The sequence below is a fragment of the Thamnophis elegans genome, chromosome 4 (assembly GCF_009769535.1).
Source record: "Thamnophis elegans isolate rThaEle1 chromosome 4, rThaEle1.pri, whole genome shotgun sequence".
NCBI lineage: Eukaryota > Metazoa > Chordata > Lepidosauria > Squamata > Colubridae > Thamnophis > Thamnophis elegans.
In genome coordinates, this window is record NC_045544.1 from 122,590,468 (window position 1) to 122,618,163 (window position 27,696).

General features: G+C 40.3%; 1 protein-coding gene across 2 annotated transcripts in view; it reads left to right on the plus strand.

The window, feature by feature from the left end:
• CAMKK1 (calcium/calmodulin dependent protein kinase kinase 1) overlaps nucleotides 1-27,696 on the plus strand; it is a 159,423-nt gene that overhangs the window by 77,341 nt on the left and 54,386 nt on the right. For both annotated transcript variants that reach the window (XM_032216843.1, XM_032216844.1), the window contains exons 3-7: nucleotides 6,370-6,417; nucleotides 15,246-15,299; nucleotides 16,868-16,919; nucleotides 21,658-21,791; nucleotides 25,506-25,542. In XM_032216843.1, coding sequence (XP_032072734.1) covers nucleotides 6,370-6,417; nucleotides 15,246-15,299; nucleotides 16,868-16,919; nucleotides 21,658-21,791; nucleotides 25,506-25,542 — 325 coding nt within the window. The remainder of the gene's footprint in view (nucleotides 1-6,369; nucleotides 6,418-15,245; nucleotides 15,300-16,867; nucleotides 16,920-21,657; nucleotides 21,792-25,505; nucleotides 25,543-27,696) is intronic.

The following is a 27,696-nucleotide window of genomic DNA, read 5'->3' on the forward strand; positions in this document are numbered from 1 at the left end:
GATGGTCATAAAGCAGGCCATCAATATGACAGAGTCATTCGGGATTAGGAGGAGCCAACGTCGCGACAACACAATGTGTGGTCTCATAGTCCAAGACCACCATTGACACTTTTGCCACTGGACAGTCCAGCAGGATGTAAACCATCCTGTAGAGGCGGTGAACTGGAAGACAAAGCCTTGCTGGTCTCAGGGACATCGCAAAGTCCCTGATTGACCCAAGGGAAGCACTTCAAGCCGGAGGCAAACAGGCAGTCCCCAAGCTGACGAAGTCGAAGACGGCTCCGGAAGGAAGGAAGTGAAAGTGAGTCCATTGGGTGAGGGTTTTTTTTTATTCTGAGAAAGATTGCCCAAAGAAACCTTTTTTAAAGATAAATTAGTCCTTTAAGTAAAAGAATAAAGTAGCAAATTTAATTCTTATTGGACTGCCTTGGAAAGTTCTTGTTTTTTCTTGTAATGATATTTTGTGGATTGAAGTGACCGTAATGTTTCCTGTTTCTCCGCTTGAAGTGAACGGATTGATTTTTTTCCCTCTATTTTTTATCACCTTATTTTTTGGCTTGAATTAAAACCTTCTTTTTTATTTTAACAAATTCTTCCTACCATTTGTTATTAAATTCCACCAAAGACAATCAAAGATTTTGGTTTTCCATAAGCTTGAGACAAGTATGAAAAAGTGAAATCTGCCACTTGGAAGCCAGAGTCTGGAGTTCTTTTTTGAAACAATGTATCCTTTGTTCATTCCTCTTTGATCTTACTGACTTTGTAACTGAAGGGTTTGCAACTTGCTTACAAAATCTGATAAAGAGCCAAGAGCATGAATTGTTTTTTGCAGGTTCTCTTGGAAAATATTTTGGCAAGAGAAGGAAAAGGAAAGAAAAAGATAGAACCCTTCTCCTTTGAAGAGTACAAAAGAACTCGTGCTTAAGTTAACTTTATATACTTTATACATGTACTTTATATATGTATACACACAGACACACACACACACACACAAACACACACACAAAAAGAGGCTTGGAAGGCTAGAGTGGCAGTGGCTATCAGATTCCTTTTTTCTTTTTTTCTCCTTTATTTATTTATTTATTTATTTATTTATTTATTTATTTATTTATTTATTTATTTATTTATTTATTTATTTATTGAAAAATGGATCAATATCCAGATGAGGAAACCTTAAAATTTTGAAATATCCTGGCTGGAATTCAAAATATTTTGGAAGGATTTGGGAGATTTGAGAAGAAGTTGGATAGACTATTGTTTCTCACAGCAAAAGATGATGGGGTTGGAGCCCCAAAAATTAAAGAAGAGAATGAAAATATAGAAGATAAAGACAAGACAATAGATGACTTATTAATGGAGCAAATATGGGTGAAAGTGGAAAGAAGGGAAGATGGAAAAGTGAATTTGACAATTTGGAGCTTTATCCCAGATTTCAAGATACAAGAGGAAAAAAAAGGGTGATAACGATGGAGTTAAGAAGAGAAACCTTTTCAGAAATAAGTTTGACAACCAAAGACAAGCTAATGTTAATAACAATTCAAGGGCAACAAGACTATTTGAGAGATCTTTTAAGGAATAAAGTGCAGAGAGAAGTTTATAAAAACCTTATAAAGGAGCTGAAAAGAGAATTGACACAACTGGCAAGAGAGATAAGACTGTTTTGCCACTGGAAAGATACAGGTTGATAATGAAAGTTGATGATACAAAGTTAGTTAATTTTTGGTGATTAATAAGTAGGAATTTCAGTATTTTGTAGATTGTTTTAGATTATCATTGAATGTTTATTCATTAACATATAATTAATTATGACAACAACAATGAAATGATAACCTCAATTAGTATAAGTAACCTGGTTATAAATTGTAAATTGGGACTTGGCGAAAAGACCTATAAATTCTATTAATAAATTTTTGTTTAGATCTTGTTATAAAGGTATATTTCCTTTGGGTCTGAAGAGAGTAGATGTGATATAAATAGTAAATAATTTTTCATTAACCACAATAATAACAAGGAAATGTTAATGGATATTTTTGGTGATTAATAAGTAGGAATCTTAGTATTTTATAGATTGTTTTAGATTGTTATTAAATGTTCATTTGTTAACATATAATTAGCTACGATAATAATAATTAAATGATAACCTTAATTAGTAAAAATAACTTGGATATAAATTGTAAATTCGGACTTAGGGAAAAGACCTATAAATTTTATTAATAAATTTTTGTTTAGAGTTTGCTATAAAGGTATAATTTCTTTTGGATTTGATGAGAGGAGAGGTTATATAAATAGTAAATAATTTTTTAGTTAACTACAATAATAACAAGTAAATGTTAATGGATAATGTGTATGTATGTATGTATGTATGTATGTATGCATGCATGCATGCATGCATGTATGTGTATATATATATAAAGCAAATTGGATATAAGCTTTAAATTGTGAGTTGGGGGGAAAAAGGGGGGGGAATGCTTAGATATTAACTGATTTTGTTTCAGAATATGTTATAAAGGTGTAATGTTATTGGAGGTTTATTGAAATTGCGAATGAATGCCAGTAGGTGGTTGTGTCTTTAAATACAAATGGCAGAGGAAGAATGGGAGGGAATGTAAGAGTAGGAAAGAGGGGAGGAATGGGAAGAAGAGGGGAAGGGGAAAGGGGAGGAAGGGGAAGGAGAGAAGGGAAAGGAGAGGAGGAAGGAAGGAAGGAGAGAAGAAAGAGAAGAAAGGAGGATAGGAAGGAGGGAAGTAGGGAGGGAAGGAAGGAGGGAAGGAAGGAGAGAAGAAAGGAGGGAAGGAAGGAGGGAAGGAAGAAGAGAAGGAGAGAAGAAAGGAGGGAAGGAAGGAGGGAATGTAGGAGAGAAGGAAGGGGGGAAGGAAGGAGGAAAGGAAGGGGGAAAGGAAGGAGAGAAGGAGAAAAGAAAGGAGGGAAGGAGAGAAGGAGGGAAGGGGAAGGAGGGAGGGAAGGAAGGGGAGTAGGAGAGAAGAAACAAGGGACGGAAAGAGGGAGGGAGGGAAGAAGAAGTAGGACCGTTGTAAGATAAGATGGATCTATGGGATGTTAAAAAAAGCAATCTTCAAGTATATTGTTAACAGTAGGGAAAAATTGTTATAAATACATATTATTAATAACAGTTATGAGATCATATAATTGTGAATGTATATGAAATTGATAAAATAAAATAAAATTTAAAAAATAAATAAATACAAATGATTTCAGATAAAAGCACATTTAAATAATTGTAATTAAATGAGAATTGTGGTACAGTAATAGTAAAATACATTAAAAATTTGATTTAAAATGTACAATTCAATTTGAATGAAGTATATGTAATGATTGTGGAAAAAACGCACAAAATGTATTTGTAACCAATCGACACACTTTCTACAAGATGTAACAAAGGATGATTCTTTTTTGTGTGTGTGTTTGTTTAATTAAAACAATAAAACTTTTCCAAAAAAAACCCATGACAGAGCCATTCCGTGATCTTTTTTGCCGCAGTTATTAAGCAAACACAGCAGTTGTTAAACCTGTGAGCTATGAGCCATATTTCCTAAAAACCAGAAGTAATTGCAGGTTTTCAGCAAAAACATCGGAAATTGTGGCCACATGACTGTGGGACATTTCTGTGGGACTGTGGGTATGTCTAGTTTAATGAGAATAAGGAGTAGGGTGACGTGATAGCAGTGTTCCGATATCACAGGGGCTGCCACAAAGAAGAGGAAGTCAAACTATTATCCAAAGCACATGAGGGTAGGACAAGAAGCAATGGGTGGAAACTAATCAAGGAGAGAAGCAATCTAGAACTGAGGAGACATTTCCTGACAGTTAGAACAATTAATCGGTGGAACAACTTGGCTCCAGAAGTTGTGAATGTTCCAACAACACTGGACATTTTTAAGATGATGTTGGATATCCATTTGTCTGAAGTGGTGTAGGGTTTTCTGCCTAAGCAGGGGGTTGGACTAGAATACCTCTAAGGTCCCTTCAAACTCTGTTATTTTATTCTATTCTAAAATGGCTGTAAATGTGGGCTGATTGCCAAGCACCCAAAATGCAGGCATATGACAATGGGAGGAGGTGCCTGCATAACTTCAGAAGCAGGTTGTAAATACTTTTTGAGTGCTCCCTCCTAACTTCCAATGAGCGAAGAGTTGTAAGTTGGTGGCTGCAATGTTAATTGCGGCTGTGATCAGATTGCTCAATACAGTCATAACAAGCTACTAAAATTTTCTTTACTTCTGTATTGTCCGTTATGAGTCATCATAACGAAAATTGTATTATTTGATACCTGATGATATTGTCATTTGCCTAAAGCAGCAGAAAACCCTGGAAATGCTGTTTATGGAATGCTGTCATATTTAATATTTTTGCCCTACTGCAGACTTCACGTACCTCTGTAAAATAGGACACGGGTGCTCAGTTCCATGCGGAGAGAACTTCAACAGCACTCCTAGAAAGGAGCAAAATTTAGCCAAAGAATTCCTTTTCTCTTTCAATAGAAATAGGAAAATGTTAAAACCCTGTTTCTCAATCTCAACAACTTTAAGGTATGTGGACTTCAACTTCCAGAATTCATAGCTGATTGGGGAATTCTGGAAGTCAAAATCCACACATCTTGAAGTTGCTGAAGTTGAGAAACAATGCATGAAAAGGTTTCCTCTTAATGTTTACAAGTAGCTATTTATGGGGCGGGGAGGAGAGCAGGAAGGATGATGATTATTTCCTGAGAATTCGGTTTCCTTATTTCAAAGGAACCCATTGTTCCTTCTTGTGTCATTCATGCTTTAAATGGTTTCTACTGTACAGTGGAGTTGCCATGGGAATGGCATCATAGTACTCCACAAGGGTGCTCCCTCTGATAAGGGGGAAAATCCAACATTATAAATTATGTTTGGTCCAGAAATTTTCCCCTATAAATAAACACCTGGACAATGCCAGGTTATCAGCTAGTGTATAATACAATACAACTCCAGTATCTCCAAAATTAGATTATTCCAATGAGGAGAGAGTATCACAGCCTCGTATCTGAGGTGTTTTTTTTCTTAATGTATATGTGGAATAGCCCCCTTGTAACTTAAGAAATTGAGATCTTGCCTTAACCAACTTCATTTATCTTTTGCTGTTTTTCTATGAAATTTGAGCTTTTTGTCTCCGTAAAAAGGCTAAAATGCTTCCCCCCTCCCTTCCTTTGCCACTGTTTTTCAATTGTTGCTTCAAATCCCCTTCCCCTTGAATAATAGTTTGATTAGTAGCATTGTTAAGATTAATCCCAAAACTGTGGGTTATTAATCTTACTTTTCGGTTCCTTCCATTGTTTATTCCCTTCCATATGCAAGGTATTTCAGACATCGGTGTGTCATCTCATGTGCTGGGGTAAAAATACCTCAAGGCATGTGATCCTGTCCACCAATAAACCATCTTTCCAAACAGCCACCATTGTTTCCAGTGTCTTTCTCCCCACTTGGAACTGAACCCAGATGAAGATTTCTTCCAACAGGTCAATTAGGAAAGAAAGACTCTCAACCTCATAGCTAGTGAAAATACACTTTACTAAAGCCAAGTGGCCGCAGTGTAGCAAAGCCGGATCTGGAATTTCACACCCAAAGCATCTGGTTAATTTTTCCCCTGGCTTCCTACCACCACCACCACCACCCCTATGGTTATCAATTAGTGTCTAATGGTATTCAAATAAATTGTTTTGGTAACAGTCTCTGGCTGCATGGGCTGAATGGTGCTGCATTCCATCAAGTCACCTTGGCTCTCACAGGATGGCACGAAGAGTAGTTTCGTTTCCCCCTCTTCTGCCTTCCCCGCAGTCCTTTCCTGCTTGTTGCAATATGGCAGATTGGCATCTAGCGAAGCATTGCAGGCGTAACAGCATGGCAGTCCTGACACAGACATAGTCACCTTCCGGAATGGTGTTTTCAATTTCCCAGTCTAGTCAACGGCCTTGAGATTTCTTAGATAACCTCCTGTCCAGTAATAAAACTCAATCTGGCTTTTGATTTTGAACTAAATCAAAGTTGCCCAGGTCCTAAAGCCCCCAAAAGCTGAAATGAAACACAAAATAATGGAGGATTCTTGATACTTTATTCTCCTTTGGGAACACATTTGGGCAACTTCTTTCATGCAATGCTGTCTCTTCTGTCTGTTGCTATAATTTTTTTAATAGAAGCCGGTTGGAAGCATTGCTGCTCAAAAAAATATTTATATCTTATCTTCCCTAGTGAGTGAGGTCCTAAAATATATTTGTCACTTCTCATTATTTTGAGGAGCTTAGAGAGAAGTGAAGCTACATCTCAGACTTTCTATTTTTTGTTTCCCTCTCCTGTGCTAACTTGTTTTATCTTTTTTTTTTTAACTCCACAGGATTGTGTGCAGCTGAATCAATACAAGCTGAAAAGTGAAATAGGAAAGGTAAGATTTAAATCACCTTATTCTCTACCCCAGGGATGGACAATTAAAAGAATCTAACATAAAGCTTAGGTGTGGTTGGAGGTTGCTAGATATTTATGGACACATTCAGAGATGGTATTCAGCCAGTTCGGACTGGTTCGGGCGAACCGGTAGCAGAAATTTTGAGTAGTTCAGAGAACCTACCCTCCCACCTCCATCATTTCCTGTCCTATATACCCTTGTTTTTTAGCTCAGTTGATTTGCACAGCAGAGCAAATTGCCACCCCTCAGCTGAGCTACCAAACAGCTCAGCTCAACAGCGCTGACACCAAGGGTGGTGTTTGAGTGCTGCGCGCTTGCGCAAAGTGAGAACATGCATGTGAGAAGCCCTCTCTCATAGAACCAGTAGAAAAAGATTTGGAATCTCACCACTGGACACATTGGCCCTATATGCATTATACTTGCGACCCAAGGAAGGAGGACTAAGAGATGGGTTCTTGAGTGCAAGGATGAGCAAGCTTGTTCTAATACTGAACATATATTTCGAATTACGACCTCAATGAAGCCCAAAATAGGTTGTTAAGTGAGACATTCGTTAAGTGAATTTTGCCCCATTTTACAACTTCCTTGCCACCATTGTTAAGTGAATCAATACAGTTGATAAGTTACACACCCAGTTGTTAAGGGAATCTGGTTTCCCTATTGACTTTGCTTTGTCAGAAGGTCAGAAAAGGTGATCACATGACCTTAGGGCAGTGGTGGGATTCAATTTTTTTTATTACTGGTTCTGTGGGCCTGGCTTGGTGGGAGTGGCATGGCTTGGTGGGAGTGGCTTGGTGGGAGTGGCTTGATGTGCGTGGCAGGGGAAGGTTACTGCAAAATCTCCATTTCCTCCCAATCAGTTGGGACTCAGGAGGTAGAGAATAGGGGGGTGGGGCCAGTCAGAGGTGGTATTTACCGGTTCCCCGAATTACTCAAATTTCCACTACCGGTTCTCCAGAACTGGTCAGAACCTGCTGAATACCACCTGTACTTTAGGGAACACAGTAATGGTCATAAGCATGAACCAGTTGCCAAGCATCTAAATTTTGATCACATGGCTATGGGGATGCTGCAAAATTTGTAACTCTGAAAAATGGTCATAAGTCACTTTTTTCAGTGCCGTTTTATATGGTCATTAAATGAACTGCTGTAAGTCAAGGATTACTTTTATCTGATCAAAAGCCAAACAGGCATTTTTTTCTTCCCAAAATGGCTCAGTAAATATCTAGTAAAAGATAAGGTAGAATAAAGTCATCTCTACAAGTTATCTCTCTCGTTCTCCTTCTATCAAAACAGCACCTGTCTGTTTGATTGGTCTGTCATCTGATGGAGCCTTTCCTTCCATAAGAGAACTGGCACTTTTAATCTCTTGGAATTTCCAATCTTAACATATATTCCTTTATCAGGCATAAAGTATTAGTGTTCCCCTGATGCAAAGTAGACTTTTTTTAAGTCCAGAGTTCTTTGTAGTTATGAGAACTCTCCCAAATCCACCTCATGCAGCAAACTGATATTTATAAATTGAAGAGCTCATTCAAATATGTAAAGGTGGTCAAAAGTATTAAGTATCTGGGGGACACAGATAACTAACAATCTGAACTTGTCTCCCCACATGTCATCCTTCGTGAAGCGTGCAAACCAGCTTCTGCATTTCCTGCATCAGATGAGGAGAGCACATCTTTCTTCTTCTGTCCTGGCCACTTTTTACAGAGGCACAATTGAGAACAAACTGCATCACTGTTTGGTTTGGTGGCAGCAGTGCCTCAGATAGAAAGTCCATATAGAGAGTGGTGAGGACAGCCGAGAAGATCATAGGAAGCTCACTTCCTGCCATTCAGGATACTTCTTATAAGCATTATGTGCTTAGAGCTCAAAGCATTGTTAGAGACCCCACACACCCACTTTACGGTCTGTTTCTGTTGCTCCTCTCTGGGAGAAGGTTTCAAAGTATTTCTAACAGGACTACCAGATTCTGTAACTGCTTTGTTCCCTATGCCATCCATTTGGTAAACTCGCAAGATTTATTTTTCTTGCCATGTACATGTATACATCCAAACTAGATTGTGTTGTTTCTCTGTGTCATATATGTGGTATATGCATAGTTTTGTATTTATTTAGTCATGTTTATGTAGTTTATATTGGAGAACTGTATGCAACAAAAATTTCATTTTAATATATGCTGATTAATATACATTCAAAATAACAATAAAATTATTTTGTTATTCTAAAACTTTAATGATTTACTTTCTAGTCTGGTTATGATTTATCTATTATATTTCTTTAGATGTTTGAATCCAATGCTCTCCAAGTATTATACTGTTCAATACTTTATCACTGTATTTAGCTAGATAGTGTTAATATTCAAAACAATGACCTTGACAGCTATTTATATTTTATTTGGTTTTTCACTATGGTGTTCTAACTGGAACCAAGATATTTTTATACTTGTATTGCTAAATACATGTCAGGCAATGGCCAGGTGCCAGACAATTGGTTATGTAAAGATCCAGAGACCATAAACACCCCAGGAATTAAGGAGATTTGAAGTTTTAATATTAACTTTAGCAGATGGATTTAAACAGAAACACAAAGGCATGACATACCAAGCAAAATGATGACAAATGTCCATTCAGCACTATTAGTGTACTTATATAATTGTAGAGCCAAATGTCTTTAGGACTTGACACACAAAAACATGCAGATAATCATAGCATTTCTGTAGAAGTATCATATTAGTGCCAATAATACAAAAACCACATTGTTGATTGTATTATTAATCAATTTGAGAACTATTTGCCTGCAACTTTAGGTTTGTATTATATAAAGTAAAGTTTCCAGGTTGAGTTTGGTGTGTGTGTGTGAGAGAGAGAGAGAGAGAGAATTTACAGACTCATCCAAAAAGTTTAGTTGCAAAATATCACTGGCTTGCCATTGCCCTTTCAATTTAAAAAAAATAAATTTCTAGTTTATCGCCGTGGTAATCTCTGGAAATCTTCCACTCAAGGCCAGGAAACCTTGCTTAGCTTCAGGGCTAATTCTCCATCAGGGGGACAAGCATTTTTATAAACACTTCCACCTCAAAAATGCAAATAATAATTTTGGAAAGAAAATAGTAGTATTAAGCACCCCTGTTTTTCATGAGGAAAGCTCGGCTAAGGGAATGATAATTATTGGTTGGCATTATCATTATAATTATACCTGGAATTGTAATTATTACTGTTCCACTTTCCTTTTCATCTAGGAGGATTTTCCCTGGCTGTCCGCCTGGAGTGTTGAAACATGATATAAAGACTTTTAATCACCTTTAATGCAGCCAATTGTTGGAACTTCAAAAGGCCAACCTTTTTCAACCATGCCAGTGAGCCTGGTTGTTTCCATTCAGATGCAGTGTAGGTTAACTGTTTTCTCGGTTCAGAAGTGTCCCAGAGCTGGAAGGCATTTTAGAGTGAATAAGATGAAGTTTCCCTACCTGGAGGTTGGTAATAGAAGCAGTGTTACAGGTGGTAGCCTAAATGGGGATGGGGTGTGTGAGATACATATCATTTACCAAAGGAGAATGATAAGCTCAGTGAGGTACACTTATATTTTTGTAGGCTTTAAGAGCTGCACCCCAAAGGTGGAATAATCAAAATCCAAAATAGATTTTTCTGAGGGAGGGGGAAGTTTTAAAGATGTAGAAAAGGTGCCTTCGTTAAACCTTTAAGCCCCCTCCCTATTCCCAAACTCTGTACCTCAATGCCCCAGTGCACCATGGGAATTCACAGTGGCACCACACAGGATATTTAATATCAGCTAACATCACATTTGTACTGTATGAAGTACAGGTAGTCTTTAACTTGCAACTGGTTGTGTAATTTATTTTTATTTTAGTTTGTCGAACATGTGCACGATAACAGGTATAAGTATAAACATGGATGTGAACAAGGAAATGAGTAGAAATACTGTATATACTCGAGTATAAGCCTAGTTTTTCAGCCCACTTTTTGGGCTGAAAAAGCCGCCTCGGCTTATACTCGAGTCAGTGAAAAATTTGCCCGAAATGGAGGAGAAAAAGGGGCGGGGCCATGCCGCTGGGTGACACTCGTGAATGGCCCAGTGCCCCTGTGAGTTTCCCCTCCCTCTGTGTCAGTTTGCCGCGCAGCGCGCACCGCACCATCCCCCCTCCTCACGTTCTAATGTAATGCAGGGCTGTCTTACGATTCCCCTTCCTCCCCCTCCTGCCGCTCTGCAACGATGTCCCACCTCCTCCTTGTTATGGCAAGCAGCCACATAGCGATGTCCCACCTCCTCTGGTACAGTGATCCAATGATAGGAATCACTGTGCCGTGTGTCATAGGAGGCGGGACATCGCTCCCGCGGCTGCACGGGACATCATCATCACAGCGGGACATCAGCATCATGAGGTGAGTGAAGTATTTCATTGAATACACCGCTAGTTTACTGTTTTTCTTTGAAATAAATATTCAAAAACATTATTGGTATCTATTTTTATTTTTGAAATTTACCGGTAGCTGCTGCATTTCCCACCCTAGGCTTATACTCGAGTCAATAACTTTTCCAGTTTTTTGTGGTAAAATTAGGTGCCTCGGCTTATATTCGGGTCGGCCTATACTCGAGTATATACGGTAGTTGGGGACAGTAGAGGAGTAGGAAGGGCTGGTGCACTTATGCATGCCCCCTTTACGAACCTCTTAGGAATGTGGTGAGGGCCACGGTAGACAGTTTGAGGTTGAAGCTGTGTGGGTGTGAGGATGTAACAACAGGAGTCAGGTGGAGCATTCCAGGCATTGACCACTCTGTTGCTGAAGTTGTATTTTCTGCAATCAAGTTTGGAGTGGTTTACCTTGAGTTTGTATTTATTGTTTGCCCATGTATTATTGAAGTTGAAGCTGAAATAGCCGTTGATAGGTAGGACATTGTAGCCGACAATCTTGTGTACTATGCTTAGGTCAGACCGTAAGCACCGTAGTTCCAGGTTGTCCAAGCCCAAAATTTCGGGTCTGGTGGCATGAGGGATTCTATTGTGAGCAGAGGAGTGGAGGACTCTTCTCGTGAAATACCTCTGGACCTGTTCAATTGTGTACAGTGTGGATTCCGTTCCATAATGAATGTTCGAAGTTACGACTGACCAGAAAAAAAGGGGACATACAACTTGGATTCAAAGTTCCAACAGTCAGGCCTCCTCCATCATCCTGTGACTGAACTTCAGATGCTCAGCAATAAAGCCACATTTATGGCTGTTTGCAATTTCCCGCAGTCATGTGACCACATTTTACAAGGGTTTTGTCAAAAACCAGCTTTTCTGAGGTTTTGGCAAAACTGTGCCCACAGCAAACCATTGGTTTGCTTAACAACCGTAGCATTCACTTAATGACTGTGGTGTTCCCTTCATGACCACCTCAAAAAAGGTTGCAAAATCAGCTCAGTCATGTGACTGTCCTGTTTTACGAGCATTATGACATATGACCAGTAATGGGTCGATTCGATTATAAGGAATACCTGTAATAAAATATCCTGCAGCAGCTTTGTGAGTTCATTGTGGCACTCTATGGGGCTGTGGTACATACATGTAGTCCTTAACGTACAACAGTTCACTTAGTGACCATTTAAAAATTACAACAGCACTGAAAAAAGTGGCATGGCCATTTTTCACACTTAAGACCGTTGCGGCATTCCCACGGTCACATGATTTACATTCGGATGCTTGACAACTGACTCACATTTATGATGGTTGCAGTGTCTCAGATTCCTGTGATCTACTTTTGGACCTTGTGACAAGCAAAATGAAAGGGAAAACCAGATTCACTTAACAACCATGTTACAACTGCAGTGATTCACTTAACAAATGTGGCAAGAAAACTCACCTAACGAATTTCTCACTTAGCAACCTAAATTTGGGGCTCAATTGTGGTTGTAAGTCAAGCACTATTGTAGTTTGGAAACTGTAGGGTTCTGTGAAACAAAGATATTTGGGGACTTCTGCTTCAAGGGCTTCCATTTTGTCCCTTAACATCCCCTGCACTTTCATTTTTTTTTAAGTGGGTCCTGCTGACTCCTGGCAACTGCAAAAGATGGATATGAATCAGGGGTGAGTTCCTGCCAGTTCTAACCTCTTCTATAGAAGAGGTTCCACAAATCTACTGTGCCATTTAGAACCAGTTCCAGCTCCCTCCCCCCGCCCGTCCGCACATCATCAAAATGACGAGCGAGAGGAGGAATTCTGGGAGTTGAAGTCCACAAGTCTTAAAGCTGTCAAGATTGAATACCCCTGGTTTTTTTTTTCTAAAGGGTTAGGGGTGCAAGGGTCTTGTAACTTGACAGCTTTAAGACTTGTGTGCTTCAAATGCCAGAGTTTCTGAACCAACATTTTGGTTGTTAAGCGTTGTTAAGTGAGTTTCACCACATTTTACAAGTTGGCCGTGCCCACCCAGTCACATGACTGCCAAGCCACTCCCACTCAGTCACATGGCTGGCAAGCCACTCCCACCCAGTCACATGGCCAGCAAGCCACTCCCACAAAGCAGTCCACACCCACAGAAGAGGTTCTAAAAATGTTTGAAACCCACCACTGATATGAATGTGCCTACTTTGTCACCCACTTGAGCCCATGTCTATGACTGCCTTCGGCCAAAACTTACACACTGTATGTTTTGAGGAAAATGAATTGGAGGCTGTCTTCTCCAGTTCAAATTGTCAAAGACTTTTTCTGCATTCAGAAAAACCAACGCTGCTTATTTTTCATTATGTTGTTCTAAGTACAGTATTCCAAAATGTCCAATACATTTTTAATATTGTCCCTCATCTATCTAGAGAACATACCATACTTTTTCTTGTGTAAAGCCCCCATGCTAAATGTTCAATAGGTGTAGAATTGGGTTGCTGCAAAAATGTAAAATGCTGGACCAGTTTAGGATAATTTAATCTGGAGCTGCTCAATCCCTTTTTACAGCCTGCATTTTTACTTCTGTTTTCCCTGATACCAAATACATACTGTGAGTGACATATAGCTTTAAAAAGATGGGGGAAAGAAAGACAAAACACAGTCTCCCCCTGACTGGAAAAGAATAATAGGTCTGATCATCTTACATTATTACCCTTCCATTCAATGAGAATAATAAACAGCAGGCGTCAGGAATGGAAGGGTACAACCATCAGAGAGAGAAATTATCTTCTTTAATAGCACTACATTTTTAGAGCAAAGCTGCCAACAACATCTAGGCACTAAGCAGTTTTTGGCAGCCTAAAAAGTTGGCAGAGATAAAAAACAGATCCCCAGCCTTGTTCTGCTGGATGACAGCATCCAAACACACTGCTTTATTTCAGTTCAGTTCCTTACCTAAGCAGAAAGCAATGTCCATCTGAAGTGGAGCAGTGGACCAGATTATTTTTACAGTGATTAGAAGCTGCAGGGAATTTTAGGGGTGAGGGGGAAGTTTGAAGGAAAATTGGGGGTGCATAGATGCAAAATGCATTGCGGGAAAATGACTTTTTGATTTTGTGTTTTACCGATTAAATAGATTTGTTGTTATAGAAATGGTTAGCTTATATTATTATGAAAAAGTAGAAAGTTGAGGGTAGATATTAATGCCTTATTTTACTGCACCAAAGAAGTCAAATGTCAATGCCTTTTTTTCTTTTTCCTTGCTTTCCCCCACTATCCACTTTAGTTTAGTTTAGTTTAGTTTTGCCTTTATTTGTATGCCGCCCTTTTCCCTAAAGGGACTCAGGGCGGCTCACAATTCAAAAGGGAGGGGGGAAACAACAAACAGTAAACAATACAGCATATTAAAAGAGAAAAAACGCAACAATCACACCATTCGAGTGGGGCTATAATCTTAACCCCAGGCCAGCCGGGACAGCCAGATCTTTACAGCAGCGCGGAAGGATTCCCTTTCCCTTTCCCCTCCCATAATTTCCCTAATATTTACTTTTATATTCTCTTTGTATGTCATATTATAAATTAATTTTTAAAACTATATAACTAGGAGAGGGACACGGTGGCCCAGTGGCTAAGACGCTGAGCTTGTCGATCAGAAAGATCAGCAGTTCGTGGTTCGAATCCCTAGCACTGCATAACAGAGTAAGCTCCCGTTACTTGTCCCAGCTTCTGCCAACCTAGCAGTTCTAAAGCATGTAAAAATGCAAGTAGAAAAATAGGGACCACCTTTGGTGGGAAAGTAACAGCGTTCCGTGCGCCTTCAGCATTTAGTCATACCGGCCACATGACCATGGAGACGTCTTTGGACAGTGCTGGCTCTTCGGCTTTGAAACAAAGATGAGCCCCTTAGAGTTGGGAACGACTGGCACATATGTACTAGGGGAACCTTTACCTTTATATAACTAGAAAGCTGCAGTAAATGTGTTGGGAGAGGTGAAGTTCAAGAGATAATTGGGGGTGCATAGAGGCAAAATGCATTGCAGGAAAATGACTTTTCTGAGTTTTGAATAAGAAATGATCGTGTTTTTTCTTATCTTTCTTTTAAAAAAAAATGCATAAAGTGTAATTTTGGAAGTTTTATAGTAGGAACAAATGTTCCCACCATATTTCAGATCACCACCAGAGAAGGCTTGGGGGGAGGGGAGGGAGGCTGCAAAAAATTCAAAATCTGCTTGCCCACCTTGTTCCATAATCTGTCCGCAAAGCAAGGAGTGGGGGAATGAGCAAATGCCAGAAGGAAGGGAGAAGCAGTGCGAAATGGGTTTTACAAGGACAATCTCCATCTTGAAACAGAGTTTTAGACTGAATCTTTCCCTGGAGCAGATCAATGAAACCAACCCAGTGACTTTGATTGTGTGTTTATTTCTAGGGTTCTTACGGAGTTGTGAAGCTGGCCTACAATGAAAATGATGATCAATATTATGTAAGTTGCAAGTGCCTCTCCTGATCCATTACTGTATGCATGAGACTGAGATGGAACAATAACGGGACATTTTATGGTTTATCGATACCTTTGAATTCCTACACAGTGAGAGGTAACAGTTTGGGAAAGTTGCCTACCTTATAGTTTTAATAGCTGAAAACATTCCCCATTTCCATTTTGAGCTGGAATAACAATAATCTTCCACACAAAATGGCTTTCCAGATTTGTTGAGTCATTGAACAATATTTGAAAAGTAAAAGAATAACTCAATAAAAAATAGAAAGAAGGACAAAATTATGTTCTTTCTTATTTTTCTTTCTTACTTATTTTCCATCTTTGTTTTGGTTGGTTTATTTGTGCCTGTTTATTTCCACTCCTGAAAACTGTCTGAAAAAGTTCTTTCCTCACAAGCAGTTTGCCATTGCTCCTTCCCAGGATTCAGAGAGAGTGACAGGCTCAAGGTTACCCAGTTCGCTTTCTGTCAAAGATGGGACTAGAACTCAGGTTCTTGGTTTCTAACTTGGTGTCTTAAACACCAGACAATACACCAAACTGGCTCTCCTTTGGTATATTTTTATATTGAATAGACACACATACATACATACATATTTACATATGCTAGAGGAAAGAGAAAGGAAAGGAAAGGAAAGGAATGGAACTGAAAGGAACAGAAAGGAAAGGAAAGGAAAAATATATAATCAAATTTTATGGTTGCATACAGTATTACCTAATTAGTTAATGACTGGTGAATTCTTTCATGCTTTTCCAATTGTCAAGGCACTTTTCACATTGACACAAATTCCATGTTCTCTTTATTGCCACTTTGCAGTAATCCTATAATTATCACATACATATCATTTGCAAGAGCTTCTCACCCCTTTTGGAACCATTATGATTTTGACAACTAGAAATAGTTAGATTTCTGTCTCCCCCTGGTTTTTCCACACCCCTTATTGCATACTTTTACAATTACTGATATATAAGCAAAATCTTTTTGGACTTGTACCAAGGAGCCGAGAAGTAGTTACATTCTTCTAAAACACTGTTTCTCATCTATGGCAACTTTAGGATGTATAGACTTCAAATCCCAGAATTCCCCAACCAGCATGCTGGGGAAGATGGGAAATTCACACATCTTATATTTGCCAAGGTTGAAGAACGCTATTCTGAACTATCATTAGTGGAAAAGCTTAAGGATGGGGGATGAAGAGGGAGTAATCCTTCTTCCATGCATAATGGTGATTCTTACTTGATAGGGGTGCATGACCATTTTTTCTTGATTGAAAAAGAAAAGTCCCAAGGAGGGACTTTCAGCCCAGAATACAAGCATCAATGGCTTCTTGCTACCTGCTTCCTTAAGTACCTCAGTTCCGATTATTTTAACAAAAATGACTCCCAATTGAAATGACAGCATGCCTTTATTTTAGATATCCTGCCAGGGACTCCTATGAACCCTGAATGACCAACTTCTACCACCAACCATTCTTGTCAGGAGCATCAAACAAATTTCTCCTCCTACAGGATCCCCTATAGTTTTTATAATGTTATTATCTTTCTCTTGCCTGCAGGCCATGAAGGTCCTCTCAAAGAAGAAGTTGTTAAAACAGTATGGATTTCCACGTAGGTATCTGAGCCTTGTTAACGCATAAAGACACAGCAAACTCTTCCATTTAAATCAGATTTTGTTTTATCCCAGTGTTGTATATTCTGAGTGGCAGTGGTTCACTAAATTTAGTTGTATACATATACATATATTACTGCAATGCGCTCTACATGGGGCAGCCCTTGAAGAGCATTCGGAGACTTCAACTGGTCCAGAACACGGCCGCGCAAGCGATTGTGGGTGTACCTCGATACACCCACGTTACACCTATCCTCCGCGAGCTGCACTGGCTTCCAATCGGTGTCCAGATACGCTTCAAGGTGCTAGTTATTACTTATAAAGCCCTTCATGGTATTGGACCTGGGTACTGCCAATTACCTCCCAAAGACCCATTAGATCGCACAGGGCCAGCCTCCTCTGGGTTCCATCCACCAGCCAATGCCATCTGCCTACGACCCAGGGGAGGGCCTTCTCTGTTGCAGCTCCGGCCCTTTGGAACGAACTCCCCGCGGAGATTCGGACCCTCACCTCTCTCCCTGCTTTCCGAAAAGCCGCCCGGCAGGCCTGGGGTTGATGAGCTCCCCTCCCCTCTCGACAGGTGTGGTTGTTGGTCATTTTAATATGTGTATTTTGTACTTGTATGTTTTCCCTTCCCGTTTAAGTTGTTCGCCGCCCTGAGTCCCTTTTAGGGAATAGGGCGGCATATAAATAAAATAAAACTTAAACTTAAACATAGACATAGACACAGTATGTATATATGTATATTGCCTTTGAGTTAGTACAATCCTTGGCAACTGGCTAGACCAGGGGTAGTCAACCTTTTTATATCTACTGCCCACTTTTGTATCTCTGTTAGTAGTAAAATTTTCTAACTGCCCACCTCTTCCACAGTAAGAGTGATTTATAAAGTAGGGAAGTAACTTTACTTTATAAAATTTATAAAGCAGAGTTATAGCAAACTCCTACCGCCCACCATGAAAGCTGGAAGGCCCACTAGTGGGCGGTAGGGACCAGGTTGACTACCACTGGGCTAGACTAAAGATTTCGGAAGTGGTTTTACCCTTGCTTTCTTCCTAAAGCTGAGAGAGGTTGACTGGCCCAAAGTCACCCAGTTGGGTTTGTGGCTAAGACAGAGATAGAATAAAACTGACGGTCTCCTGGTTTGTAGCCTGGTCTCCTGGTTTGTAGCCTGGTGCCTTAACCACTACAACAAACTATCTCCCAATAAGGAAATAGGATGGATGGATGGATGGATGGATGGATGGATGGATGGATGGATGAATATCCACCCAAAAAGTCCATACCTCATAAATTCTTTCCATTCATTTCTTCTTGAAATGAAACTTTGTCCTGCTCCATGCCAAGAATTTATGAGGTATAAACTTTTCAGGTGATTTGCCTTTATTCAACCCACACTTAGTAAATGAGAGTGTGGGAGTGAATGAGAGAGACAAAGGGAATTATATCTTTATGTCTATGTGCTCACATGTAAAAAATCAAAAATTGCATATCCTCATCTGCATTCATTATGTCAGGTTTGTAAACCTGAGTCCTCAGAGCTGGGTGTGTCCCTCAAATCTTTGGGTCTGCCCCCCTTGTCCAAAAACTGCTACCAAACTGTTATTTGGGGGGATAAAAGAGAATCCTAACTCATTCAGTATATGAGTGAATGATATCACCTACATTTCTTTGGAAACATACTAATCGTTTCTTTTTTCCCTTTTCTGGCATGCAATCACCGCACACCACTCATTAAGCGTTATGCACTCCTGATATTTTCCAGCTTAACCTGGCAAGCTATGTGGCACTTAAGGCTGAAAAAAATTGCCTGCCTGGGCAATTTGGGATTGGATTAATAAAGTTTAATTTTAAGGTACCACTCAGTAGTTAATAGGCACTGCAGTTTTCCATTTCACATTTACTTGTTAAATCCGTACCCTGTACTTTCACTGAAAAGCGGAACTCCAGCTAGATAATATGAACAAAATGAACAGAATAGAAACAAAAAGAATAAAAAATGTATTACAAAAAACAGTAGACTTCTTAAAAAGCACATTGGTGAAACAGATCACATCCAAGACAAATGTACTGTAGTAAGCTTCAAGCTCATATTTTCATTCTTCCTTTGTATGCCATAGGAGATGACATCTGGTTTTAAATTAACCAAAGCTCGCTTGGTATCTAAATTGTTAGGCTGGTTTGAAAGGATGGTCTGATAATGTTGGAGGACTTTATATTTTCTTCCTGGAAATCTAATTTATTGAAATGCTGAGGAGAGATGGCTGTTTTCTAGTGGACTGTAAATGCATCACCGCACTCATCTTTTTTTCCATGACTACGATGAGTCACATGGTCAGAGTTGATTTGCATGGATATCTACTGTGCAGCATTTCATTTTTACAAGCCAGGAAAGTTTAGTCAATCCAACTGTCTGACAGTGGCATTGTGTATTACTTTTTTAAATGTGTTTTAGTTAGCTGTCACTGAAAATACCAAAAAACCCTGTCAATTCCTGACAGCATGTGGAGAAGATGTTTGTGTAGAAAGTTGTGTTTTCAGAAGAACACCTAAAATAGGGATGGACAATATATGACCCTCCAAAGGTTGTTGGCTGCAAGGTCCCATCAGTTTTCAGAAATCAATCAATCAGAATAAACCTGGAAGGGAGCTCGAAGGTCTTCTAGTCCAACCCCCTGCTCAAGCAGAAGACCCTGTACCAGAGGTGCTATTCAGCTAGTTCTCACAGGTTCTGGAGAAGCGGTAGCGGAAATTTTAAGAGTTGGGGGTAGGTGGGGATTTTGCAGTATCCTTCCCTGCCACATCCACAAAGTCATGCCTAAAGAACCGGTCATAAAAACTTCAGAAAACAGGTTGACACCCTCTTCTTTGGCAGCCCCTCAAATACTGGAATACTGCTATCATGTCACCTCTAGTCCTTCTTTTCTCTAGGTTGACCATACCCAATCTCTGCTATCATTCTTTTTTTTTTATCTCCAGGCCTTCAATTATCTTACTTGCTCTTTGCACTTTTTCCAAAGTCTCAACATCTTTGTTGTAATGTGATCAAAACTGAATGCAGCATACTTACTAAGGCTTTATAAAGTGGTGCTAATGCTTCATATGATTTTGATTCTATGCCTCTGTTTATACAACCAAGGATTATACAGTATTAGCTTTTTTTTGGCTGCTGCCACATATTACTGGCTCATGTTTAAGTGATTGTCCACTAGGACTCCAAAATCCCTCCCACAGTTACTATTTTTGAGCCAGGTTGATGTAAATTGGGAATTCAGCAGCATTTTGAGAGTCACAATATCACTTTTATTCTTATTTCACATCACATGTGTAACACCATATACTATATGTGGGTATATGCATAATTTTGTATTTGTTTGTTTGTTTGTTTGTTTATGTAGTGTATATATTAGAGGTATGTATGTATGCAACAAAAATTCATTTTAACTTTCATATAATGTATGCTGATTAGTGTACATTCAAAGTGAAAATAAAGTTTTTCTAAGTCTAAAGTTATTTTAAGTCTGGTTTTGCATTATCTTGCTTTTTGGGTATGCACAATTATTTGAATCATAAATTTTACAAATGAGTTGGACTTGCACAACATGCTAAGGAAATAAAATAAGTGAAAATTAAGACTAACCAGGCTTAGTGTCTTGTAGATGTGCAGCCACGAAGTCTTAAGTGTGTTATGCAAACATAGCCAGTACCTTCATAATTAAATTGTACTTGATGTAGCCTTTTGAAATTTAAAAGCCTTCAGAAACTCAAGCCTGTTGTTTCTTGATTTCAAGGGGCTTACTCAAGGGACTAGAAACTAGTCCACTGGATTTACTTTTTTTTTAAAGTGGAAAGGGTTGAATGAAGTGCAACTGCTATTTTTGGCTTTGCTTCCTGGATTTATTGCTGTCAAGAGTGATGTGAACAGATTTGGCTTCTTTTCTCAGCGAAAGAACATTTGTATGAATGATTAAGTAGCTCTGCATTGTATCTTAGTTTGTTGTCGCAAGTTCCGTAATCTCTGATGCAAAAATCTAGATCAGTGATGGCTAAGCTTTTGGTTGGCGTGTGCTGAAAGCACGTGTGCACACACATGACAGCACATGTGCGTGTCCACACCCATAATGCAGTGCGCATGGAACCCCCCTGCCTGGCCCATCCCTGCACATGCACACACGACTCCCGTGCTCCACCCACCCTTCAACTCATGTGCAGATGACCCCCCTGCGCTCCAAATCCCCCCACGCATGCATGCGCAACACCACCACCCCCGCGCCCCATTTTGGGCCTAGTAGGTGTCCCTGCAGCCTCCTGTGAGCAAAAACAGGCTGTGGGGAGGTGCACCGCACCCTTCCACGCTCCCTCCACCCACGTATGCATGCATGTCCCACACACATGTGCATGCATCTTCTGCATGCACCCCGCCCCTGCGCATGTGTGGCAGAGATCTAAAAATCAGCTGGCCAGCAGGAGGCATGCGTTCATGCATAGCGGACCTGACCTGGGGTGATGGCTTGCGTGCCTGCATAAAGGGCTTTACATGCCACCTGTGGTAGGCGTGCCATAGGTTTGCCATCACAGATCTAGAACATCAGAACAGTAAAATAATTTAACTGGATTTATTGGGTATATTTCTCAGTTCTCATAGATATCCCTGAAAACTAGAGAGGGGTGGGAATCAACTTCAAAGCAACATGAAAACTAGTTCTCACTACATGTCTTTTAATTTCATTACCAAAGGCCGGCCTCCACCTCGGGGATCCAAACCCAATGCAAGTGGACAGATGAAGCCAATGGCCCCTCTAGATCGGATATATCAAGAGATAGCAATTTTGAAGAAGTTGGACCATATCAACATTGTCAAGTTGATTGAGGTTTGTTTGCTTGTGTTCTGTGCATGAGGTAGGTTGGGATTTTCCAAAACTCCCTTTAATTGAATTTCTTCCTGGATTTTAAAACTCTGGATTTTCTTACGTTTCGGTTTCAAAGTGAGCATGATAAATCAAGGCTTCTTCATTCTTATTTTTATTTTTGCTATTGGTTTTCCTTTCGAATTTTGCATGGAAGATTATGAGTGAAGAGTTTGCCCAGATTTCAGCATCTTGTGACCTCCTCATATTCCCATCTAGCCATAACAAAATTTAGTAAAGTCTGGGAAACTAAACAAGAATCTTGAACAAAGTTGACTGATGCTAGCAGTGGTTGTTTGATAAAGCAACCTTTTTAAAGGAGTTTTTTTCTTTTCACTTTTTAAAATAGTCACCACTTACAGTTGTCTGGCTTGTGTTCTAAAGGCAAAAGTGAAGACAGTTGTTCCTGGTTATGCCTTTTCTGGCTATTATACTATTTCGGGCCCTTTTGCAAGTAATCCTTGCTTACCAACTGTTTCATTCAGCAACTGTTCAAAGTTACAATGGTGCTGAATAAATAATATTGCGATGAATGCCTGCATTTACAATCTTTGCAACATCAGACATATGATTGCTATTATAGTCAGTACATGCTATTTTGTGCCTGAACTGTTGTTTTCTTTGCCCCGACCCTCCCATGCAGAGTGCAGAGATTGGAATAGAAGAGATTTAAACAGAGTAAGCAGGTGTATAATGGGGAATACACATTGGAAGAAATCTGACAGCTCTGAGCATGCAACTGGTATATATCTCCCCTTGTGTGCCTGCTTACTCTCTTGTAATCCCTCTCTTGCTTTATGTGGGGGGAGGGAGAAAAAAATTATAGGCAACGTCTCCTGGGTCTGACCTCCTCCACAGATCATAGAGATTGGAGAGGAAGGCATTATTAGAGAGTAAGGAGGCATACAGTGGGGAATACACCCAGTTGTTTGTATAGCGTGCTTGCAGCTGCCAGCCAGAGGTGGGATTCTACCGGTTCAGACAAACCAGTAGCTCTAACTATCAGCTGGGAGCGAACCAGTTCACTCTGATTTCAGCTGGGCACGTCCACCCACCCCTGTGCTATAGTCACCTATATTCCAGAGGTGGGTTCCTACCGGTTTGGACTGGTTTGGGCGAGTAGGTAGTAACTTGGCTTGCCACGCCCCCGAACTGGTTCTTTTGGTGGCGCCTGTGGCGGCGCCTATGGCGGCACCATTTTGTTTTTCGTTTCTAAGCATGCACAGAAGCATTTGTTTTCCATACTCCGCATGCACACGCTCAGCAGACTAGTTGTTAAACCAGTAGGATCCCACCCCTGCTGCCAGCCCTGATTGTACTTAGGATTGCCAGCACTACTTCTGATGTTTATTCCCCATTGCAGATTTGCTTACTCTCTTGGAATCCCTTACTCTGCAATAAATGTAAATACAAAACATTATTTCCCTTCTTACTAATTATCCAGTATTGGAGTGAGCATTCCAAAGGGCAGAGGAATGAGGAATGGGAGTCATATGATTTCCAACTTGGTGACCTCTTTGGTTAACGACAGATTTACTGGTCCCAACTGCCATTGCCAAACAAGGGCTATCTATTTGCCAAGTAATTTTTAAAAAGCTTTGAATGCCACTGTGTTCACGTCTTTAGGGAATAAATAACAGAAAGGCAACAGGAAAGGGAAGCCAGAGACTGGAGCAATGATGGCTAACCTTTTTCCCATCGTGTGCCAAAAGTGGGGGGAATGCAGGGGAGTCGTACATGGATGTGCCCTCACCCATAATGCTGTGCATGTGACCCTCGCCCTCCCCCCCGCTTTTGGCATCTGATGGACGCGTTTTTCGCCCTCCCCAGGCTCCAGAGGATTTCTAGGAGCCTGGGGAGGGAGAAAACAGCCTCCCCTGGAGTCGATCCTGAGCCTTCAGGAGACTTCCCTAAAGCCTTCGGAGCGCAAAAAATGGCTCTACGGGCAACCCAGAAGTCACTTCCACTTCTTCCTTGAAGCCTCCGGAGAATGAAAAATGGCCCAACTCACAAACTGGAAGTTTATTCCTGAACTTCCGGTTTGCGTGTTGGGTTTATTTTTGCCTGGTGGGTGAAAAATGGCTGAAAAAGAAGGGCAAAGTCAGCTGGCCAGTGCATGGATGCGCGCTGGAGCTGACAGGGCAACGCCTCTCGTACCCTAACAAATGGCTCCGCGTACCACCTGTGGCACGTGTGCCATAGATTCGCCATCACAGGACTGGAGGGTGTCCTGTGATGCCACTTTAGCCTAATACAAACCCAATAAGTGCCTCCCTCAATACTCTCACTATTGGTCACCTGACTTTATTTCCAAAATAATGGATGGTAAAGTATAATGCATTTTATGCCTTTTGAGGGTACTACTGGATGGTTTCAGAATAACGAGGAAAACACAACTTTCGTACTTGTACATTTAGTGGTGGCTTAAAGCTGTCCCATTCATGAGCTTAAAACAAGACGAAGTGTCATGAGGACAAATTGTTGATATCAAGAAATATTTGCATCATAGTTAAGTATCTCTATTGTTTTTCCTGTTGCTTCTTTGACAATGTTCAAAGGGGTATGTGTTCTTCAATGAAGGACTCTCCTCTGAAAGAAGAAAGGAAATATAAAACAAATCAGGAATTGCAGTACAAATCAAGTCACTTTTTTGTAAGGTGTATCAGCAACAAAGAATTGGCAGGAGCAAGTTTGCAGAAGTTGCTGAGGGAGTTGAAAGCATTTTGTAACTGAGTGTATTTAAGTTCCAGTTCTTGTTTTCTTGTCTGATTCTTGGAGATTGTCTAGACATGTCCCTGCAATTTTCTCAGAAAGGTTTTTTCAGAAATGATGTGTCATTGCCACCTTTCTAGGGCTGGGACAAAGTGACTGGCTCAAGGACACTGTCTGGCTATTCTTTCAAGACAGTTGTTTCTAAGAAAACAGCTGTAATCATTGGGCTGGTTTCCTGAAAATTTGATGACATTTGTTTGCCTTGTAATTCCCACAAATTTATTTTCATTTTTCCCTCTGGAGCAAAAGGGAAAACATCAGATCCATTGTCTGCATAACGGGATCTGTTCATTTCTGGATTCCCCCAAATTAGCATGTTTTCATGCCCCCTTTCATGACAAATTGAATCTTTTTTCCAAGCTGTATCCATGGAATTTATTTTATTGTACTTTGAGTTGGTATAAAAATAAAAAGTTGCTAGTTTACCTAAGGGGTGAAATAAACTTACCTTCGCTACCGGTTTGCAAATGTGAGCACATGCTTTCTAGATTAGCTAGAAAGCAGGAAATCTGACGATTCTAGCTAATATAAATTGTGCATCACAGCTGATCGTCGGAAATACCAGTTCACCCGAACCGGTAACATTTTTTTTCTACCAGTTTGGGCAAACCAGCCAAAACCAGTAGCATTTCACCCCTGGCTTACCTGGTTCCTTCGAAATGTGTTGGACTACAGTCCCCATTGTCCCAGTGAGGATAGTTTAGATCACCCTTTCCCTATCTGGTACAACCTAAGTGTGTAGGGAGGATAGTTTCTAGCCAACATAACTAATTCTGAGAGTAGCAGTTTTAAGTTGGGGAGAATTACATTAACAGTGCTGCCATTTAGGGCATCATAATTCCCTGCAGTAAGAGATAAAAATGAATGATGGTGCAGAAGTTGAAGTAGATATATTCTTCTTTTCAGGTACTGGATGATCCTGCAGAGGACAATCTATACATGGGTGAGTAATGTAGAAGAATATAAGAAATGGCTATAGCCAAGAAATGGCTATAGAAGGAACTATAGTAGATGAGATTGATTCTTATCTGCTTATTTTGCAGTAGATCCCCCTCCCCCTTATATACAGATTATCCTTTTCTTCTCCCTTTCCTTTGTAAACAGAATTCAGCTCAGAAAATCTGGTTTCTTTCGTCTTGTTTTTGTTTTTGTTTTTCAAGAGTACTCTAATGCACCACAAAATGATACTCTGGTTTAGCGATCAATATTTCCCCTGCAGAATTCTCTAGAGTGGTGTTAGGAAATAGTGCTGTCACTTTTAATGGCTTCAGAATGGTGCTGTGTGGTCACTCAGTATCTATCTTAAACCACAGATGAGGTCAGTGGGCTCTAGAGTGGGAGTGGCCAGCTTCAATCCCTGATCCTCATATAGGACTCTTTTCTAATTTACTGTCCCCGAGAACTCAGGGGTAGAGTTAGCAGAAAAAATATGCAATTTTTCACTACATAATTTTCAGCTTTTAAAATCAAAATTAGACTGGAAATATTATTTATTTATTAAACAAAGTTATATAGCTGACCAACTCACAGATAGTGGATGCGGGGGGCGGGGGCGTATGACATTCAAAACCCAGTTAAAATTCATGATTCAAACCCCACCTCACACCCCACCACTTGGCATGACAACAGAATCAAGCAAGCCACTTGATTGGTTCTGAATGGGGTCTCTAGACCCACTGACAGAACCATGTCTTTAAGGCCTTCTGGAAAAGCAACAAGATGGGGCCAATCTTCTCTCTGGAGAAATGATTTCCAAAGGGAAGGAGCTGCCACAGAGAAGGCCCTTTTCCTAGGTCTCACTACATGCACTTCCTTGATAGTTGAGATCAGCAGGATTCCATGCCTTCCTGATGGAGTGTGTAGATCAGTGTTTCTCAACCTTGGCAACTTGAAGATGTCCGGACTTCAACTCTCAGAATTCCCCAGCCAGCGAATGCTGGCTGGGGAATTCTGTGAATTGAAGTCCGGACATCTTCAAGTTGTCAAGGTTGAGAAACACTGGTGTAGATAGTTTCTATCCTTGGGCTGTGAGATTTTTAAATACAACCACAATCACTCCATGCACACGCTAGTTTTTTTTCCTTTTTCTTTCTTTTTTCGTTTCTGTTATAATTTTGCACCAGTGAGGTTAAAACCAATTTCGTTGTATTTAAGTACAGTGGCAATAAAGATTATACTTATAGATGTATTCAGGGAGAAGCAGTCTGTCAAATAGACATAAGATAAATTTCCATTGCTAGCCTTTGAGATTGTCATTAAGGCAAAAGAAACCACAATAAACTCAAAATGTTTTGCATTCACACCACTATACCATATACTATAAAACGCACATTAGTTTTAGAGATGGAAAACAAGAAAAAAAAATCTGCCCGCTTGTTGCTGCAGCCCAATCGCCACCACGGCCCAATCGTTGCCATGGCTCGTTTGCCACCAGCCCCAATTTGCTGCCACAGCCCATTTGCTACCACCACAGCCTATTCACCACAGCCCATTTGCCAAGGCCCGATCACTACCACCTGTTTGCCACGGTCATGGTTCATTTGCCACAACCTGTTTGCTGCAGCCCATTGGTGAACAGCCAGTGGTGGCGGCAATAGGCAGCAGCAATCCCCGCCGCCTAGAACAGCTGATCGGCGTCGCACCAACGCCCTCCCCCCTGCCACGGTATTCGTTCTATAAGGCACACAGGCATTTCTACCCATTTTGGGGGGTAGGGTGGGGAAGTGTGTCTTAAAATTCAGTGGATGATGTCTCTCTCTGTCACCAGTACAATCACCAGTGGCATTCAAAGAAACGGTTGCCCCATTTTCCACCAATTCAATTTCAATTTAATTCAATTTATTAAATTTATATGCTGCCCTTTTCCCCCGAAGGGGACTCAATGGGATTACTATAGGACTTTGGAAATAGGTGATCATAAAAGTGAAAACTGAAAGTCTTTCATTTGGAACTCTTAAGTCCTTTAATGAAGAACATTTGCTTAACTCTTATTTTGAAGGTCTGTTTGCTTTAGCATAAAGTTAGTGGTGTAAATGTAATATCACTGTTGATTTTTCCTACGAACACATTCTCCCAATCAATTTTAAGCTTAGCAGTT